The 21,599-nt window shown below is 42.7% G+C and overlaps 1 protein-coding gene across 3 annotated transcripts; it reads left to right on the top strand.

The window, feature by feature from the left end:
* The first annotated feature begins 1,123 nt into the window (after positions 1-1,123).
* hand2 (heart and neural crest derivatives expressed 2) lies at positions 1,124-18,639 on the top strand. Of its 3 annotated transcripts, XM_023959380.1 has the most exons (3): positions 1,124-2,095; positions 11,086-11,190; positions 15,905-18,639. In XM_023959380.1, the coding sequence occupies exons 1-3, from the start codon at positions 1,508-1,510 to the stop codon at positions 16,013-16,015; spliced, it is 804 nt and encodes a 267-aa protein (XP_023815148.1). In that variant the 5' UTR covers positions 1,124-1,507; the 3' UTR covers positions 16,016-18,639. The 3 variants fall into 3 exon arrangements, with proteins under 3 accessions (XP_023815148.1, XP_004066175.1, XP_023815146.1); XM_004066127.4 differs by lacking the exon at positions 11,086-11,190 and having other exon boundaries at positions 1,126-2,095; XM_023959378.1 differs by lacking the exons at positions 1,124-2,095; positions 15,905-18,639 and adding an exon at positions 9,549-10,950 and having other exon boundaries at positions 11,086-11,193.
* Positions 18,640-21,599: the final 2,960 nt, after the last annotated feature.

Consider the following 21,599-nt stretch of genomic DNA (forward strand, 5'->3'; position numbering starts at 1 on the left):
GCGCGTTATAAATGACATCAATTCGAAAAATAATGCATAAAATACTTTATGCATTTGAAAAACTGTAACAGTGAAGGTCCATAGAGTAAATTGGATTGTCACTTTTCATGACAGTAAAAGGCACACAACATTTCCCATAACAACAGCAAAACAAGCAGCAAGACTTGCTGTAAATTCCCAATAATTTAATTCAAGACAGCATGACTTCTACAAACAGTATTTTTCGAAGTGCAAGTCGTGTTTGTTTTGCGTAGTTGGGATGGGGATGTGGCTTTTACTCAGGTGCAACATGTGTGGTTGGTTTTTTTTGTTTTGTTTTTTAAATATGTAGCAATACCTGCTAGAGGCTTGGAAAAGTTGTTTGAAACCATTCAAAAACTACTTCATGCATTTTGTTGAAAACATTTCTCACAAAAGAATGACTTGTCCTCCAGTGTCCCTGTTCTAGGATTTTTCTTCTTCTTTCCTGCACTTTTGGGCTGCTGCGACTGAAGCTACGTTCACACCACCCTCGACAACGCGCGTTCAAGCAGACTCTTCCAATGAAAATTCTAAGTACAGCATGTAAATCTGCATTTCCGACTTCCGCATTAAAATCTCTCAAATTCACACGGAGTTAAGATCGTTTTTGGGCTCTACATACCAAACCCGGTTCTGCAAAATAACAGGTCAAATTTTGAGCAATCAGGTACTTGGTAGTGATGTATGGATGGCGTCCCTTTCTATTCACAGAAGAGCCGATCATTTAAACGTTGGTCATGGAGGAGAAATTAATAAATGTGCGCGTCACATGCACTGTGTCCATAGCTTTATACTCCAGAGCGATTTACAGCCTAGTCTGAAAAAAAATGGTAGACTAAAACCAAGTCCTAGGTGGATTTCAGGCCATCATTTTCAGAACCGTCCCTCACTTCAAGCTGCTGTATGCTTGAACACGGTTGTTGGCGCGTCAACAGGACTAAGAGGGATAATTGACATTTAGGACGCACAAGGCTTAAGGGAGGCTGCAGCCGACCAAGCCAAGGCAAGGGCCAGAGGACTGCCATTGGTTTCTGGGGGTTGTGACGTCATTGGCTCCACCCTTCCACAAAGATAATGCTGCAAATCTCTCTCTCATACAGTTTTTTTTAAGATTCCCAGTACAACGACCCAATCTGGTCTTTAAACCCAGCGGCTGTGAGGCTGACAGGAGCAACATGACGCACGGAGAGAAGGAGGACTAGTCCAGTTTCTTTCGTAACACGTTCACTGCAAGGTTTGTGATTTTCCTTCAAAAAAGAAAAATAACAATGACTTAGATTCCGAAACTTTTTGAATCAGCCTGAGTGGGCCTCATAAGAGACTGAGTGAGTGTGCAGGATCTCGGTGTGAGGCCGCTGGCTTCCCTGCAGGAGATTATGCAGAATGCAAACATCTGGGCACATCTGTTAGCCTGCAGCCTCCCCGCGCTGCTGCATCCTTCCACAGCCTGTGATCGTGCGGCCTCAGGCCTGCGTTCTGTCTTATTATGAGTCTGGTGTCGGGATTCCCGCACCACCCCGCCATGCACCACCACGAAGGCCACCACTACTCTTTGCACGCGGCGGCGGCGGCGGCCGGGCGGTGTCACGAGGATCCCGGAGGCGCTCCATACTTCACGAGCTGGCTCATCAGCCACGCGGACATGTCGGCGGCTGAGTACGGCCTCGCGCCCGGCTACAGTCCTGAGTACCACGGGGGCGGTGGCGGCTCTGCGGGGGGCCTGGACCCCCACCACCATCACTACGGTGCCAGCGGCCTCATGCCGGGCTCAGTGAACGGGGCCGCGGCGCACCACTCACACCCACGCACCGTGAAGCGGAGACCCACGGCAAACCGGAAAGAGAGGCGGCGGACCCAAAGCATCAACTCGGCTTTCGCAGAGCTCAGGGAGTGTATTCCCAACGTCCCGGCGGACACCAAGCTGTCCAAAATCAAGACTTTGCGGCTCGCCACCAGCTACATCTCATACCTTATGGACATCTTGGACAAAGACGGGCAGCACGGAGATGCGCAGGCGTTCAAGGCCGACCTGAAGAAGACGGAGGCCCGGGAGGAGCGCAGGAAAAGAGACGCGGTAAGACTCACTGAGCGCAGCGCTCACCGCCGAGAGGAGCACAGTATTCCAGATGTTACTGGAAGCTCAGACCTTCTGAGAAAGAGGACTCACGCTGGGTTCCTCTGTGCAGCGCACGCGCAACAACCACCATGCACAACAAGACCCATTTAGACTCTAAAAGCTGTTAAAAATAGTGATTGTTATTATTAATATTATTATTATTATTATTAGTAGTAGTAGTAGTAGTAGTAGTAGTATCACAAGGAACTGGCTTTAAATAGACGACAGTTTAGTGGCAGCAAGAAAAAACAAAACTATTAAAGACATTTAATGTGTCATAAACAGAAAACCGAATTGAAAATAATGCATTTTTTCCCTCTTTTATAATCCAGTTTTGCTTAGAACCTATAGTTGAATTACTCGATGTAAAAAACAAAATAGAAAATATAGGATTTTTTTTGTTCTGTCGTGTGTTTAGACATCAAAACGTAAAAGAACGGAGACCTCTATCGATATTTCGTGACCCTATTTTAGTCCTATAAGTATAAAAAAAGCTGCTGCACTCCTCCAAAAACAAACAGAATAAAAATAAAATATTGTTTAAAAAAAAGTCATTCCGCTTTTCTGGAGGCTTATTAAGTTAATAAAAAGACTGCTGAAGCTGTAAAATCTTTAGGATCTGATGAATTGCAATTTTGCACATAATTATAACAATTTTTATTATCATATTAATTAATGTATGTTTATTCCGAAGCTTTTTTTTCCTGGATTTTCAGACATCTTTAGACCAGCTTGAGTTCGAACAGCCAGAGTTTTCAAAATAAAAGCGTCCGTGCAGCTGGAACATGGGACTTATGGCGAAAAAGATTTAAATAGAGATTTATTGAAGCAAACAGAACTCCATTGGAGCCCCGAGACGCCATCCTTGCCTCGGTGATTCAATAGCTCCAAAACGTTTAGCAGTCTTTTATTTCTTATCATTTTATAAGTATGCAGAATTAATAATTTTCTAATATATTTATTCCGCTTGTTCCTTTTTTGGGGGGAGGAAGGGGTGTTGCCTGTAGAAACTTAAATTAACAAACAAACAATTACATAAATATATAAACAATTAAATAAATACATAAGTAAATAAATAAATAAATAAATAAATACATAAGTAAATAAATAAATAAATAAATACATACATACATACATAAATTCAGTGAAAGACTGTTTTCGTCCAGTAACCATCTCTACAGACCTGTACAAAAACTGTTCACAGAATGGAGGCAGGAAACTTGCTTCCTTTCTCAGACTCAGTGGAGCCGGAAGAGGCCAGGTTCAGAAAGCAGACACGATGGCTTCACCCACGCAGCCGCGGGACCGTCCACTCTGCGTGGCTCCCGGTTCTGACAGATGTTCAATCACGAATGCTGCTCGGGATGAAATGAAAGTCTGGAGTAGTTGTTGATAAGACGGCCGTGTCTCCTCATCCAGATGTGAGCATCCTGTCAGTTTAAACACTTAAATGGCGTCTGCGTTCATGACTGCAGGAGGAGCTGCTCCACAGAACTGCTCTCTGCAGGCAAGCAAACAAAACAAAAGCAGCAGAAAAACGGAAGAAAATGTTCCTGATTGGTGTCTTTGGAAGGTGTGACAGAACACTTTCCCTGTTTAACTGCTGACACTAAACGCATCCACGTTTAAAATGAGCGCAAATCTTTCAATGAATCAACAAAAGCAGAAAACACAAAAGAGGTTTATTTTATAAGATAGGTATGGTATATATAGCAATAATGGAGGATCAATAAACAAAACACACAAATATAGTTTCGTGTTTTGTTTTTTACAACAATTCATTTTTTGGTGCGTTCATGGTCACATGGTAGACCGCTATACTTTCATGTGAGGAATTAGTCTACTTTGTCGTTTCTGGTTATTTTTGTAGCTTTTTGCATACTGAAGATTATATTTAGCTTGACGTGTCATCTCTGAAAGAAAAATACCAAACTCCAGCCCAACAACAGCTATGTGAAACCTTATAATTACCATGTGTATGTTGCTTTTTTGTGTTGTTGTTTTTTGCTGTTTACAGCATGTATTTTAGAGAGATTTCCGTTTGCTGAATGAGATAAGCTTCTCATTTCGAACCTGCATTACTTCGACTGATGTGGAGACAGGGTAACTTTTTCTTTGTGGCACTCAAAATAGTCTCGTTTTTAAAATGTTGCCCAAAGTTAGAGATTAAATAAATACATAAAATACCAAACGTTCTTAATTTATTTTTTAAATATGAGGACTTTATAGAAGCTTAAAAAAATTAAAGAATGTATGCTCATTTATGATTTTATAATTATAACATTATAACATTTTGGGTGTTACTTTTTTGTCAGTGATAAAAAAATAATAGTTTATTAGTAACTAACATATAAAAATATTTATAATTGAGTAACTTCCTAATTAACTTTCTTTGGACATTGTTTTCCTAAGGAAAACAATAAATCGTTCGACTTGATAGAAATAATACCTGGCTATATGTCAAACAATCTTTTTGGTTTAATTTATTGTTTGTTTCTCGGTATGATTTTTTTAAATTATTTATTTATTTGTGTCTTGTTTTTTTCAGGCGACAGTAAAGTAATTTTTATTTTATAAATAATGAAGAAAGCAGTTCTGGGGAGTGTTCTGACCCTCTTTCGTTTCCGTAGCGCACATGCAGGCACGCGGCGCAGCAGCGTTGAGCCAAGTGCCGCTTCTGACTTTCTGTGAAGCGCTAGTATAGAAATATGGTGTGTTTTTTCCCCTTTCGGTGTTTTTTTTCTTTCTTATTTTTTATTCCTAACTTGAAATTAACGGCGTGAAGAAAAGGAACACGTTTCACAAACGAATCTATTTCTACCAACAACAAAAAAGGCACAAACGTTCACAAAAGAACGGAATTGATCTCGGTCCTCTTTACATTTAGAGAAGCGTGACACCCATTTGCGCATCTTAGCCCGTCTCAGAGCGTTTTAGATTTAATGAGATGAGTTAAAAAATAAAAAATAGAACATTTGAAACTGACACCGAAATAATTTTATGACATCTTTTCTGTTATGTTTTTGTAAATTTTCTTGCTCCTCTTTTATAGGCTTCGAATCATTCAAGTGTGAGCTTCAGGTTGGTTTCTCTGGTGGGAGTTGTAGATCTGTGGCGACTTAAAGAAAAAGGCCCACACTTCTAACGGTTTGCTACTACAGACAAAAAAAAAATGAAACAGAAATCTCCCAGCATCCCTGGCTCCGCAGCCTTCAGGCGCAAAAGCAACTACTTTGTGTTTGTCTTTCAAGGTTCCTCACAAACATGGAATATGTATCAACTTTAACATTTGGGGACTAAACCAGATTAAATTTCCAACAAAAAATTGAGCTAAAGGAAAACATTTAAGACAGAAGGAAAAACAAAAAAAATAGATAGATAGATAGATAGATAGATAGATAGATAGATAGATAGATAGATAGATAGATAGATAGATAGATAGATAGATAGATAGAAAGATAGATAGATAGATAGATAGATAGATAGATAGATAGATAGATAGATAGATAGATAGATAGATAGATAGATAGATAGATAGATAGATAGATAGATAGATAGATAGATAGATAGATAGATAGATAGATAGATGATGGGTGGGTGGATGATGGATTGGTGGATGGGTGTGTGTGTGTGCAGCTACTGATGAGCGGTTTCCAGCTTAAGGCTGCAGAGGTTAATCCGTTAGTTGGTCTAAAAAGTTAGTTCAACTTTCTGTTGCCAGTCTGAAACTCACCTCCGCTACCCTGCACTGGCGCAGTGGTCAGTGTGGAGTTAGCCGGTTCTCCCTGTGCATATGTGGGCTCTCACCAGGCACTCCGGCTTCCTCGCACAGTCCAAAAAAATGCTTCATAGGTTGACTGATTACTCTAAAGTGTGTGTGTGTGTGTGTGTGTGTGATTGTGTGCCCTGTAACAGGCTGGCGACCTGTCCAGGGTGTACCCTGCCTTCACCAAATAGTAGCCAGACCAGGCTCTGGCAGCCCAGTGACCCTGAAAAGTATACAGCGGGTTAAGAAAATGGATGGATCTCCATAATTATTGCACACTCCAGTTGAATTTACTGAGATCATTATCAATATTGTCAAAAAGGTGCATCATTCTATTCTCCCCTGGAGGCTGTTTTAAAAATATTACCTGAAACTTGTAAAACCTGGGAGAAATCTGTTACTTTCTACTGTGCCAATTGCTATGTGAAAACTGTCAGTTTTACTATATGGAACGTGGAACGTTTGACCCCTATACATCCATTACAATGGGCCTGTGATTATTTTTACTTTATCCTATGTCAAGTAATTTTATTTTAAAGCAAGGTTCATTCACAAAAGCAATTCAGAGTAAAAACAATTCCTTTAGCAATTGTACATGAAGCAAAAACATCGCTAAAAGTTAGGTAGATTGTTTAAACTGAGACTAACTCCAAGAAAAAATAAATAAAATAAAACAACATTTTATTTCAGTTTAAATTAAAAATGCTTCCATGACGACATTTTGGTTAGCAGTGTGCTGCAGTTTTTTTTTCTTCTCATAACTACATGCTACTTTGCTTGTTATAACATACGCTCTGGGCTTAATCATAGAAAAAAATACAGACAATTTATATTTTATGTTGGAAAAAGTATGTGCGTCTCTTTATATGCAAAATCCATAAAGATCGAAACACAATAAGAATTTGGAAAAGGTTGGTACTACAAGACAACACGGATAGGTTGATGATGTTTTTCCATCATTTCAATTGAAAGTTAGTGACGTGATACTGACATGATGCTCCGTACTAATAATAAAGTATGCGGACATTAAAGACAGATTTATACTCAAACGTCAAAACTCCAAAACATCATAATAATAATGGATTGGATTTATCTGCGCTATTCAAGACACTCAAAGCGCTTACATTGTGTCCATTATTCATTCACTCCTCATTCATACTTGGTGATGGTGAGCTATGGTTGTAGCCAAAGCTGCCCTGGGACAGACTGACGGAGGCTGCAGCCCCTCACTGGGATCATTCATACACATTCACACACCAGTGGAGCCACACTGGAGGCAAGGAGGGTGAAGTGTCTTGCCCAAGGACACAATGACATTTTGGCTGGTGGGAGCGGGGATCGAACTGCCAACCCTTTGACCATTGGATGACCCGCTCAACCACCTGAGCCACTGTCGCCCCAATCATGCAATCACTGATGGGCCATAGTACTCATCTTTGCTGGGTTTTTTTTGCGTTTCATTTTTTAACATTTAATTTTAATTTCTAAAAATTTATTTTATTTTCCGAAACGTTTAATTTTTCTATCTTTTTTTTTTTTTGCTAAATATTTTGGTTTCTGGAATTTTGTTTTAATTTATAACATGTGACTTATTTGTTCTGCTTTTTAAATTGTCCTTGTAATGTTTAAAATGTTTTTGCGTCGGGTGATTTGTTGATGTGATTTGCACTTCAGGGCCACCGTACTCGTGAGGCACACTGTGTGATGAACACACACATTCTTTAAAGCAGAAATCAATCAGCTTACAGAAGTTCAAGCCTGATAAATGACACAGTCATTAATTTATTAATTAAAAAGTCTTTTTTAAAGTCTTTTTCTTAACCAGATTCCAAAAAAATGACATTTATAAATACATAAACAATTACAACTCCACACTTTGATGAGTCAAAGGACAATGGTTTCAGTTGAATGAACGCCCTTCAAACATGACTGAGAAATCAAGTGGTTAGTGATAGACTTTGGTCATAAAGTGCTTCAGTCTTAAAGAAAAACTGAAGCACTTTATGATCACAATGCAGTTTGATAATAAAGTGTTTCAGTTTGTCTTTAAGAGAAATTTAGCATTTGGTCAAAAAAGAACAAAAGTTTGCTCCTTCGACTAAACAGGATGGCAGCCTGGATGATTAGAAGCCTGTCTAGCTGGCAGAAGCCAGTTAGACAGGCCGTGGTGCAGCGGTAGGGCGGTCGACCCATGATCGTAAGATTGCAGATTCGAATCCCGCCTTGCACACCCATGTGTCGAAGTGTCCTTGGGCAAGACATTGAACCCCACCTTGCCTCTGGTGGGAGGTTGGTGCCAGTGTTTGGCAGCAGAGCCACCATCAGTGTGTGAATGTGTGTGTGCATGGGTGAATGGGACTGTGACTGTAAAGCACTTTGGGCCTTCGTAAGAAGGTAGAAAGCACTAAATAAGTATCCACCATTTACCATTTTGTTAGAGCTGGACTCATGCATCATTTATAGCAATAAGTTCATTTCTGCTTCTTGTGTGATGTTCTGTGAGAGTCTTTCTGAAACGTATCAGAGGGATTGGATTTTTAAAAAAGTCTGTTATGGTGAATATCATTTTTAGGTCTCATAAAATATTGAAAAAACTAAATCATACAGTTCATCATTAGGATTACTCCAAAATAATTGGCATTTTCCTAATTTTGTGCAACTCCAACAGTAAAAATCCTCCAAAATTCCTCAATACATTTATAAAAAATGATCTATTGTTTATTTATAATTTTAAAAAAGTGCAGCGGTTTTCCTGCATTACCTGCTGTCTTTATGTCAAATACTGACACCAGCTAAATGACAGGCAGACGTAAAAAATACATTTGGAAAGAAAATAAAGACACGTAACAAAAATGTTACAAACCTACAATAGTTGAAAAGAATGACATTATTAGCATGAGCTGAGTAATCAAAAGGCACGCCATGATCCAGGTGTTGCGCAATCATGAGCAACAAAAGTGTTGCTCACCCTGCTGCCTCCGCCCACGGCCCCTCCCCTTTTCCTTCACATACATTTGCCTCCTTTCTTTAAGACAAGAGTGCGTACAGCTGCGGGGGGCACCAATTCACAGGTTTTGGGCAATCCAAAGTTTGTGAAATAACAGATAATAGAAAACCGATAGTGGGACACATTTTTTTTTCTTCCAAGCACATGGCCCTCCTTTAAAATTGCGCCCCAGGCAATTGCCCGTTTTACCCGTACCTAAAACCGCAACTGTCTTTGATACAGATCAACTTACACATTTGGTCTACAATGGCACTTCAGGCCTTTTAATGATGGAAATCAGGATTTTGGTGTGTTTAATGTGTTCTTGTTGCATTTTCCTCGTAATTGAGGACATATATGAAGAAAGCATTTTCTAACATAAGATAGCATTTCTATGTATTTCTTTATTCAAACCATTGGGAATCAGGAGCAGATGAAAAAATGCTGTTTTGAAAAAGGTTAGTTGTTGCGTAGAAATTACACTGGACGGGCCACAAGCTTCCTGCCCGGCTCCATTTAAATAGACAAATAGATCCATGTGATATGGTGCCTCTGTCGGACTCCTCCCCCTCTCCTCTCCGCTTGGCTCCTGATTCATCCCAGCTGCGACCACTTACCTCATCACCTCATCCGCCTACTTAAGGAGTTCCAGGATCATCAGTCTTCGCCAGTCCGTTGCCCCTGATGGAAACACCAGTCACGAGTGGTCGCCTGAACCTGTTGCACTCTGGAACCTCCTCTGGTCTGCTTCCCCTGACCTCACCACGAGCCTCTGCCGAGCAAACACCCTCAAGAGACGAATCCACGCTGCCGACCCCGGACTCTGTGAGGACATCAACCAGTGACGCCACGGGCCGTAGTCTCTCTATCTCTGGACCTCCAGAAACTGTGCCTTACCTGACCAGCTACCTCATTAAATCTCCTTTCCTCTTGCCAAGTTACCTGAGCTCTGTGTCTCATTCCGGGTTCCAGCATCTGGGTCTCTGTCGTTCTGTAGCCATGACAGAACGGACTGGCCTTAACCCCGACCCAGCTGACCCGGAAGGGCTCAGATTAGCCGTATCGCAGCAAGGCATTATGCTCGGACGTCAAGCCGATGCTTTATCCCAGATGGCAGCAGCCCAGCAGGACCTTTTTCATCGCCTGGACGGTTTGACACAGACTTTGCATGATTTAACCGGACATTTTTCTCATGTTTCTTCAGTTACTGCTCAAGCCTCGACTAGCTCAGCTCCTTCCACTTCCGGATTACCCTCCGCTCATGAAAACATCCGGCTGCAACCGGAACCATTTTCCGGTGACGTAGAGGCCTGTGGAGGATTCCTCCTCCAGTGCCAGCTGATCTATCAACAAGCTCCCCGTCATTACCAGTCGGATCACAGTAAGATATCTTTAATCGTCAACTCATTACGCAATAAAGCCCTCCAGTGGGCCCAGGCTTACCTCTCCGCCAATCCCATAAGCCATATCACGTATGAACGTTTCCTCAGAGAGTTCCAGTTAATCTTTGACCAACCACGCAAACAAGAAGAAGCTACCCGAAGGTTACTGGCACTCAGGCAACGTAATCGCTCGGTTAGCGATCATGTTGTGGATTTCCGTATCCTGGCGGTCGAGGCAGGCTGGCCCGACTTAGCTTTGAAGGGAATATTCTACCAGTCATTGAATGAACAAATCAAGGATCATCTGTGTTCTCAACCGGAGGCTCAGTCGTTTGAGGAACTGGTTTCTGCGGCACTCCGCTCCGACGTTCGCTTACGAGAGCGTCAAAGAGAGCGAGCGCCGGATTACCAGCGTGCAGCTTCCATGATGTCCTCTGTCCCACACACAGTCCCCGTCACGTCTCCCAACCCCCTCATCTCTTCCAAACCACCGGAGGAGCCCATGCAGATTGGACACTCCAGATTGTCCGAAGAGGAGCGCCGCAGACGGCGCGAGGAGGGCGCCTGTTTCTATTGCGGAGCGAAGGGCCACATTGTCAACACCTGCCCGCTCCGTTTAAACACCCGAGCCCCTCGCTAGAAGACAGGCCGCGGGGGGTAACAAACATCTACCTGGCCGGTAATGATTTTTTATTTATCCCTGTCAAGTTAAGTTTAGACCTCCATGTGCAGGAATTACGAGCCCTGGTCGACTCCGGGGCCGAGCAGAGTCTGATCGACCAGCAGCTGGTTATTAATCTGTCGATCCCCACAGAACCCCTGGAAACACCCATCGAGGCTTCCGGATTGGGTGGTCAACCGTTATCCCGCATCACTCACCGCACCAAACCTGTTCTGCTCATTTCCTCCGGAAACCATCGTGAGTCTATACGTTTCCTCATCACTAAGTCCTCTCATACTCCCATAGTGCTCGGGTTTTCTTGGCTTAAATTGCATAATCCTCAGTTTGACTGGGCCCAGGGGACTATAATCAAATGGAGTCCATACTGTCTCGCTAACTGTCTTCTGTCAGCGCTCCCTTCTGTTCCTTCTCCTAAAACTGAGTGTCTTAGTCAAGTAGATCTCTCTAACATACCTCACTGTTATCATGATTTGAAGGCTGTTTTTTGTAAAACTAAAGCTAGTGCGCTCCCCTCTCACAGACCTTATGATTGTGCCATAAACCTATTACCCGGCGCTCCTTTGCCCAAAGGCCATTTGTTTAACCTGTCCGGACCAGAAAAGGCAGCCATGGAAAACTACGTGCAGGAAGCCCTCTCCCTGGGTCACATTCGACCATCCTCCTCACCCGTGGGAGCTGGGTTTTTCTTTGTTCAGAAAAAAGACAAATCCCTCCGACCCTGTATTGATTATCGAGATCTTAATCAAATCACCATAAAGGACAAATACTCACTGCCATTAATCACCTCCATATTTGACTCGGTCCAGAAGGCTCGCATATTTACCAAGTTAGATCTCCGCAATGCTTACCATTTGGTCCGAGTTAAAGAAGGGGACGAATGGAAAACAGCCTTTAACACTCCGTTAGGGCATTACGAGTACTTAGTAATGCCTTTTGGCCTCACCAACGCCCCGGCAGTTTTTCAAAGGCTCGTCAATGATGTCCTTCGAGATTTCATCAATCGCTTTGTTTTCGTTTATCTTGATGACATTTTGGTTTACTCCCACGATCTGGCCCAACACGAGCATCACGTCCGTCTGGTCTTGGAAAGACTTTTAGAAAATCAGCTTTTTGTTAAGCATGAAAAATGTGAATTTCACTCTACCTCCGTGCAGTTTCTCGGTTACATCATCGAAGCCGGCTGCATACGCCCAGATCCGTCCAAGATTGAAGCGGTTACCAACTGGGAACCTCCTAGCAGCCGCAAAAAGCTCCAACAATTTCTCGGCTTTGCTAACTTTTACAGACGTTTCATCCGCAACTACAGTAGTATAGCCGCTCCCCTTACACGGCTCACCTCCATAAAACATCCCTTTGTCTGGTCCACCAACGCTCAACAGGCTTTCGACAAATTAAAGCAACTTTTTGTCTCAGCCCCTATCTTAATCCAACCAGACCCCTCACGTCAATTTATTGTTGAGGTGGATGCCTCTGACTCAGGGGTAGGCGCAGTCCTCTCTCAGAAGGAGGAGAGTTCTGGAAAATTGAAACCCTGTGCGTTCTTTTCACGTAAACTGTCCCCCTCTGAGCAGAATTATGATGTTGGAAACCGTGAACTTCTAGCCATCAAACTGGCCCTGGAGGAGTGGCGTCACTGGTTAGAGGGAGCCGAGCAACCATTCATCGTCTGGACGGATCATAAAAACCTGGCTTACCTCCGCTCCGCCAAACGACTCAACTCCAGGCAAGCTCGTTGGTGTCTCTTCTTTGACCGTTTTCAATTCATTATAACCTACAGACCGGGCTCTCGCAACATCAAACCCGACGCCCTCTCCAGGAAATACAGTCAGTCCGAAAACATCCCGTCGTCCATCCTTCCTTCATCCTGCATCATTGGAAGTGTCACTTGGGATATAGAGACCAAGGTTCTTCAAGCCCTTGCGGGTAACTCTGACCATCCACCCGTTCCTAGGGGTACACTGTTTGTACCCACTCATCTCCGCCCTGACGTCATCACCTGGGGTCACACTTCCCGTCTGGCATGCCATGGGGGGGTTCACCGTACCCTCAATTTAATTCGCAGGAGATTTTTTTGGCCTTCTATGGGAAAGGACGTTCGGGAGTACATCTCAGCCTGCACCACCTGCGCCCGGTCTAAGACCTCATCCTCTGCTCCTGCGGGGTTGCTCCATCCTCTCCCTACGCCTAACCGTCCCTGGTCCCACTTGGCTATGGACTTCGTTACCGGGTTACCCCCATCGGCAGGTAACACAGTCATTCTCACTGTCATAGACCGATTTTCCAAGATGGCCCACTTCATTCCACTCCCTAAACTGCCCACTGCCACCGAAACTGCTGATATCATGACCAACCAGGTTTTTCGTCACCACGGCATCCCTGTGGACATTGTGTCTGACCGTGGCCCTCAGTTCATTTCTCAGGTCTGGAAGGCCTTCTGCACAGCCTTGGGGGCCACGGCCAGCCTCACATCCGGTTACCATCCCCAGTCCAACGGCCAAGCGGAGAGAGCGAACCAGGAACTGGAGGCAGCTCTCCGCTGCCTGGCGGCACAGAACCAACGGGACTGGTCCCAACATCTCGTGTGGATTGAGTATGCCCACAATACTCACCCCTCCGCTGCTACTGGGCTCTCTCCCTTTGAGGCCGCGCTCGGGTACTCACCACCTCTGTTTCCGTCTCAGGAACTGGATTTGGCAGTGCCTTCTGTGCAACATCACGTCCAGCGTTGCCAACGCATCTGGGCTCAGACTAAGGCTGCTCTCCTCCGCACCAAGGAGAGCAACTGCCGCATCGCCAATCGTCGCAGGGTGGTGGGACCCGAGTACCAACCTGGCCAAAGGGTTTGGCTTTCCACGCGCAATATTCCCATCCAAGCTACCTCCAAGAAACTGGCACCACGATTCATCGGACCCTATGTCATCGAGAAACTTATCAACCCCACCTGCGTCCGACTCCGTCTTCCTAAAGCTCTGAAGGTACACCCTTCGTTCCATGTCTCTCAGATCAAGCCAGTTCTGGACAGTCCTCTGTGCCCGCCGTCCGCTTCCCCACCACCCGCCCGGCTCATCGACGGCGCTCCGGCTTATGATGTCAACCGGATTCTGGACATCCGTCGTCGGGGTCGCGGCTTCCAGTTCCTGGTCGACTGGGTGGGCTACGGTCCGGAGGAGCGCTCCTGGATCTCCCGCTCGCTGATTTTGGACCCCTCGCTCATAGAGGACTTCTTCCGTGCCCACCCGGATCGCCGCCCTTGACCGCCTGGAGGCGGTCGTTGAGGGGGGGGTACTGATATGGTGCCTCTGTCGGACTCCTCCCCCTCTCCTCTCCGCTTGGCTCCTGATTCATCCCAGCTGCGACCACTTACCTCATCACCTCATCCGCCTACTTAAGGAGTTCCAGGATCATCAGTCTTCGCCAGTCCGTTGCCCCTGATGGAAACACCAGTCACGAGTGGTCGCCTGAACCTGTTGCACTCTGGAACCTCCTCTGGTCTGCTTCCCCTGACCTCACCACGAGCCTCTGCCGAGCAAACACCCTCAAGAGACGAATCCACGCTGCCGACCCCGGACTCTGTGAGGACATCAACCAGTGACGCCACGGGCCGTAGTCTCTCTATCTCTGGACCTCCAGAAACTGTGCCTTACCTGACCAGCTACCTCATTAAATCTCCTTTCCTCTTGCCAAGTTACCTGAGCTCTGTGTCTCATTCCGGGTTCCAGCATCTGGGTCTCTGTCGTTCTGTAGCCATGACACCATGTTCATCATTGTTTTCGTCGTCTAAGATGGAATCTGGCTCAAAACTGTTAGGCTGGATAAATCTGACATTGCTCGCCATTTTTGTTGCAATGGTAACGTTAGGTTGGGGGTGTGAGAGTTTGTAAGCTAACGGAAGTGAGTGTACACAGATAGCTGTCAATTATGGGTGACGGGAAGGGGGGTGGGGGTTGCTCTGTGCCAACAGTCCCTCTCACAACTCAGAGGTAAATTTCGGATGAACTGCTGCCGCTCTGGAGAAACTATGTCTTAGAAAACGACACAGGTTTTTGGATTTTGTCTAAAAACAGAATAATCATAATTAAAAGATGCCAGGGAATGCTGTCACAATCGATCAAAAGATGATTGCGGCTTGAATTACACATAGTGTGACAGATTCATAAATTAGATTTTCTGAAAATATATTTTTAATTTAATAAGTATCAACGGGAAGATATCTTTACTGATGGAATCATTTCCAAAGTTTCAAATAAAAAGAAGGATCATCTCAGTCAAAATAATAAGATGCTACCCTTAAATCAGTATTTTGTAATTCCAGCTTTCCATCACAATTTTTATTTAGAGGATATTTTTTGGCTTTAACATAAATAGGCTTCCATAGAAATCAAAGTAAAACTATTTTCATGCATGCTTGTGTGTGGTGTTCACCTTTACATTTGTCCTGAGCCTTTTAATTATAAAGTGCTTGTAGGTCATCACAGTGATCCCAAATTTCCAGACTTGAATCCCATTTGTTACATTTGAAGAAATATCAGAAAAATCATTGTGGTGATTAACAACAGATCAGATTAGGAGCTTTAAAGACGTTTTATTGGTCAAACATTTGTTGTTATCTGTCTCTTCTCAGTCAAAGTTATACTTTTGAAGTAATGGCTTATTTACATCAACCTTACATGCCTGAAACCCAAAGCCTGACTTCATTTAGTTTGGTTGGCACAGAATCCAGAAGAGGGAAGTTAGTAAATCTGGCAAAGATAATTTGGTTCAGGTACATTTTTACACAATAAACTACAAAGCCCTTGGCTTGTAATCATTATGTAACTAAAGGAAATTCTGAAATTCTTATTGAATTCCTAGAAGTCCCCCAAAAACTGCTCTGAGCTTTGCTTGGTTTATCCTAAAAAACATTTTCCACTCATTTGAGACTATAAGAATAATGCTTGTGATGTGTCTGCAGGTGGAGCTTCCCAAAGCAACGGCATCATCTTCATCTTCATCAGGAGATAAGAAAAGTAAAGGTCGGACGGGTTGGCCCCAGCACGTCTGGGCTCTTGAGCTCAAACAGTAGCATCTTCTTCCTTGCGAGTTGACGACATTCTCCTCCACCTGGGGCTCTGTCCTTAAAAAAGGGTCACGAACCAAGACTTGCACACGTTGACGTCCCACTTTGGAGTGCTTTGGTTTGGGTTTTAAATGAGTTAACTATGGACACTGTGCAGATCTGCTTGCTTGTCTGTGGTAAAAGGGAGCAACTTGAGATTTATAACCCTACTAAATATAATTACAAAAAGGTTTAAGCTGCACCAGAGGAGGATGCTGTGATACAGCAGTCCAGGTAAAATGGAGTGTGGAGTACAATGTTACCAGATGTACCACTGAAAGATTAATAGTCTTCATTCACACACAGCTGCACCACACAAGTGCAGTTGCTTTGGGTTAGCATGCTCTCCAACACTCATATGCAACACAAATGTACATTTTTAATGTAATGTATTTATGTGGCAGTTTGAAGGACCAACATTTTCTTTACAAGTAACAAACATTCAAAGAAGCCCTGGGTTTACTAAACAAAGATGGGTCCGAATCTTTCAGAACTGTAAATGTTAATGCAAGTGACAACATTTTCCTTTTTAAAATAAAAAACGTGTTGGGAGTTTAATGATTATTGTGGGGTGTAAAGATTATTGTGACCAGAATAAACCAATTGTTTACAGACTAATTTCAGCAAGCTGAACTTGTTTATAATGAATTCATTTTTAATGTGTGTGTTGTGCTGTGTCCTAATTAGTGTCCTAATCTTTATCTTTAAAGAAATCTATTCTTGTAATATTTCTCAGGAATATTGAGGAGGTTTTACTTGAATGTTGCCAGATTGTTGTTGCTTTTTTATTTTGCTCAATTAAAGTCCTGTAAGTCTTAGTTCCACTTGCTATAAGATAGTGGAAGAGCAAAATTTAAGGCTTTTAAGAGCGACTTATAGTGCGGAAAAATATGGTAGATGGAGGACATGGCATAATGAACACTTTCGTGTTCAATTTGACCTAACTAACTGCAGAAAACATTTTAGAGTGTGCGCAACATGTAATTCATAAGAAAAACACTTTAATACAAATAGAAATACAACCTCATAAAAAGTCAGTGCTGTCAGTTGTGTAAATATTGGTGAGTTAATGTGGTCAAATAACCTTTCTTTTAATAAAACAGTAAACTGTGACCAACTAAGATGAAGGTTTGTTAGTCGCATAAATCTGATACATGTTGATGTAAGTCCAATGTTGAAAAGACTTCAAGACAAACAACAAGGGTCATCTGGAGCCGTGATGAGCTCAAACTTTTTTGCTGCTGGCCTCTAGAAAGGAATGCAAAACAGCTCAGCAGGAGCCACCTCTGGAAAGTTTGACGGATCATTTTTCTACCTAACTGTGTCAGTCCTTGGCATTCAGTTTTTTCTCTCTGTAATTGTATAGTGACTTTGCTTTGTGTGAGTAAAAAAATCTCTTCCCTTTTACCTGTAACTTTACATTCTCAGCCCCCCCCCCCCCCCCCCCCACCCCAAGTGCAGAGATTTGCTTGGTCTACCTTCTAATGTCTGTAAAAATACTTTAATCTGAAATTCTCAGCTAGTTGCAACGCATTGAGTGTGTAAGGATATAAAATCTAAGATACACAGTTTAACTACAACTACAACAAGCTAAATTCCAGACTTCTGAGGCAAGATAAGATGTTAATTACAACTCAGGTATCACTTCTGGGCTTTGTGTGCAATTATAGCACTCACAGAAATTTAGTCCCGTCACTTCAAAGTTTCTTTTTTTTAAAGCAAATGAAAATCAACATGGCTGAAAAATTAGTTGATGTTAAATAGCCACCACTCATTTTTCAGCATGGCAAACAACAATAAACTGATCAGTAGGAGGTTCTGTTAATAGTTAGCCTTACCTTAGGAGGAATACTCACCCATAGAGCAGTCAGTAATCAGGATAGTCTGATTACTGACTGCATAGTCTTTTAGCCCTGTTAGTCTGAAATCCTCTAGACTGAGAGCTGGACCAGACTAATAAACCAATAAAAACCCTAACAGCATACATACACGAACACACATTTAAATCATGAGACCACCCAGGGCTGATAGACCACCTGGCTGAGCGGTCCACCACTGCATGTTTTTGATCAGGAACTCTGGGGTGGACATAAAACCTGGTTAGAGGTGAAACACATAGGCATGTGTGTGTGTGTGTGTGTGAGTGAAAGAGTGTGTGTGGGGCCATAACACTGTCATACACCTCAACACACTAGCGCACACGTGGTTAATAATGGAACTTGGATTTTATGGTTGCAGTTGGGTATAGTTGACGGCATTTGTGTGTGAGTGATCCTATGGCCATTAGAGCGGTGTGTGACATTGTGGGGAGTGAAGGGCAGACAAGTGTGTGGATTTGGACCAGAAAGGAGTAAAAACACACCAGGGATTTTCAGAGACTATTTTAAGGCTACTTATCCAATTATTAGATGGTCAAATAAAAGAACTGCCATCTATTTCAGAAGTCCATGTTCTGAAAAATCCAGTCTATGACATAAAATCTTACGAAGACAAATCAAAAATGCAACAAAAAACTGACTCTTTGCGTACTGCTTTTTGCATGTTTTTTTATACCACTGTAAAATATTTTCCCCATAAAGCTATACAACACTTTTGTTCTCTGTTTGTTTCATTTGTTTATAAGGCCCTTCCCTTCTGTGTACATGCAGAAATAATTGGTCCCACTTCTGAATAATAAGCGAATTAAAGGACAGCTAGCATGAAAGGAAATTTGATTGTTTGTTTTACCAATCAGGAGAGTGACACACCACTGGACATGGTATGTTTCAGACATAAGAAAATGCAAAATGAGCTCCTGATTCAATGACGGTGTGCCTACCGTACTCCTTGGAATTTAAATCGCTCTGGATTATAAGTCGCAGATGCCAAAAATTCCATACTAAACAAGAAAAAAATCATTTGTAAGTCACACTTGTGGGTAAAATGTATTTTACAATATACAAAAACGGACATTTCATCTTTAAAGTCAAGTCCTGGTAATAATAATAATAATGGATTGGACTTTTCTGTGCTTTTCCAGACGCTCAAAGCGCTTACATTATGTCCATTATTCATTCACTCCTCATTCATACTTGGTGATGGTAAGCTACTGTTGTAGCCACAGCTGCCCTGGGGCAGACTGACAGGGGCGTGGCTGCCAGTTCGCGCCTATGGCCCCTCTGACTATCACTGGGATCATACATGCACATCTACACTGGAGGCAAGGAGGGTGAAGTGTCTTGCCCAAAGACACAACGACATTTGGCTGGTGGGAGTGGGAATCAAACCGCCGACCCTTCGATCATTGGACGACCCGCTCAACCGCCTGAGCCACTGTCGCCCTTTTAAAGTCAAGTGTTGGTAATGGACTGGACAATAATAGACTGAATATTATTTGCACACTTCCCTACCGTAACCGCATTTAACTTCATGAAACAGCAGAAATTACCTGACTAGTATATTAGTACAACATATGAGTATTTACAGTATTTAGATAACCATAACATGAATAACATGCTAACAAGTCAACTAAAGTTTTTATTTCACTTCAAATCACGAAATCCGCTGAATTCTTCTTCATCTGGCCCTTCTTCTTCTGCATTGCTGTCAGTAGCAAATGCTGACACACACACCTACAGTACCCTCTAGTGGTTACAAGTGGGAAAATAACAAACACAGAAGACTTAAAAGTCCCATATGCATCATACCTCAGGCCATATAATGCAAATAAAGTGACTTACACTCTAAAAAATACAGTACACGCTTTTGAACCATTACAAACATTAATGCTACTGGTATATCTGGGATTAGTAGTATTTGAATTAAAACGGCGTTCACATCATACACCAGGTTTACTAAATGTCAAGATGTTTTAGTGTTCAATGTTGGGAACGTGGTCCTTAGAAAAAAGGGAAAAAAAAGGGAAAGTAAACTAAAATCATTAGGAAAATCAAAGAAAAGTAAATTTTCTCTTTATGTATTGACATTAAATCTATTATGAAAGACTAATACACAATCCTTTTGGTTTGCATGGGAACCTTTGCCCACAATAACAGGGTACATAATGCTTCAGGTAAGAACAAAAACAGACCTTTTTGACCCAAGCAGAGACTGTAACTTTTCTACAAATCCTGATAATAAGCTCACCAGGCATACATTCTTCTTCACTCAGAACATAATTGTGTGATGCTTGTGGTTGCATTTAACCTTTTTCTATGATTTTACTGCATGTTATGCTGTCCATCCTATCTTGTGTTTATGTTTTGTTTTCCCTCTTTTTAGTGAAAAAAATGCCCCCCCCCCCCTCCAAAAAAACCCATTAACATTTCAATGACAGTGAGTTATGTGAAGCTACCCGCTGCTGAGAAAGTTGGATATTACACTAAAACCACATCCTTGGCTTGATGTTCTATCTAGGACAGGGGTGTCCAAAATATTTTCATTGGTGGCTAAATGTAAAAACTAAACAAACTAAACCACACACTATAAGTTGCATAATGACACATGAAAACTGTGTGGATTTCTAACTCACCTTTAATGTGAAGAACGTTGTATGAAGGTAAATATGTTCCAAAAAAACGCACTTGTAGATTTGATGTGAGAACTTGTAACATAGAATGTGAGAACTTGCACACTGCGTGAAAGCCGCGCACCGCCCTCGTCCAGCGGGCTCCTTTCACGCAGACCCAGCCGTCACCCAGCGCCTAGGTCCGCGACAGCCGCGGTCTAATCTAATATTTATTTTTCAAATGTTATTCCATATGATTTATAATAAAACTGCTCAATAGCCCTGGCCCTGTTATCCTGCTACAACAAAGATGATTTTCCTGTTGACGGTACGTTGGCAGCTGTCTAGCTGCATGTCTACATTTAAAGCACGAAGAGAGCATTTCTCATTAAAATGCAGGAAAAAACTGACTTTTTTTTTATAAATGCATTTTTAGTTCACTCTCTGTGTTATTGCAAAATGATTGAGATACTCTGTCACAGTTGAACGTTTATCAGAAGAGTTATTGAAGCAGGAAGTCTGAATCTGTGAAGATCTTTCTAACTTTACCAAGTCCTCTGAGTGCTGCACTGATGGTGCAGTGATTGGTTGACTCCACCTCCTCTAGCCCCCCCCAGTTCCATTTTCGGACACAGATCCGTTTTGACACAAGTTTCTCGCAAGGAATGTGTCAGAATTCAGAGCGCAGTTGTAGCGCACTTGTGATTTGCGCCAGCAGATTCGAGCACACGCAGAAGCACATTTGAGCAGTTGTAATCACAGATTTGAGGTTATAACTCTGAATGAACACATGCAAATGGGAATTTGTCGTTCACAGCAGCAGATTTTTACACACAGATACAGATTTTTGGTGTGCAAGTTCTATATTACAGGTTCTCACATCAAATCTACAAGCTTGTCCTTTTTGGAACATACATACGTTGGCCTTACTGGGAGCAGTGATGCTGTGCTTTGGACTGGATGATGGCTGATATGTCAGGAGAAAGTTTGGTGGTTGAGAACTTCACAGAGATGGCTGTCAGTCATTCTGGTTGTCAGTCGGTTTTTGTTCTGATTTAACAGAGA

The sequence above is a fragment of the Oryzias latipes genome, chromosome 1, assembly GCF_002234675.1.
Source record: "Oryzias latipes chromosome 1, ASM223467v1".
Taxonomy (NCBI): Eukaryota; Metazoa; Chordata; class Actinopteri; order Beloniformes; family Adrianichthyidae; genus Oryzias; species Oryzias latipes.

What these genes read in the sequence shown, in the direction of transcription:
- hand2 (XM_023959378.1), top strand. Translation starts at nt 9,574, where the DNA reads ATGGAAACACCAGTCACGAGTGGTCGCCTGAACCTGTTGCACTCTGGA.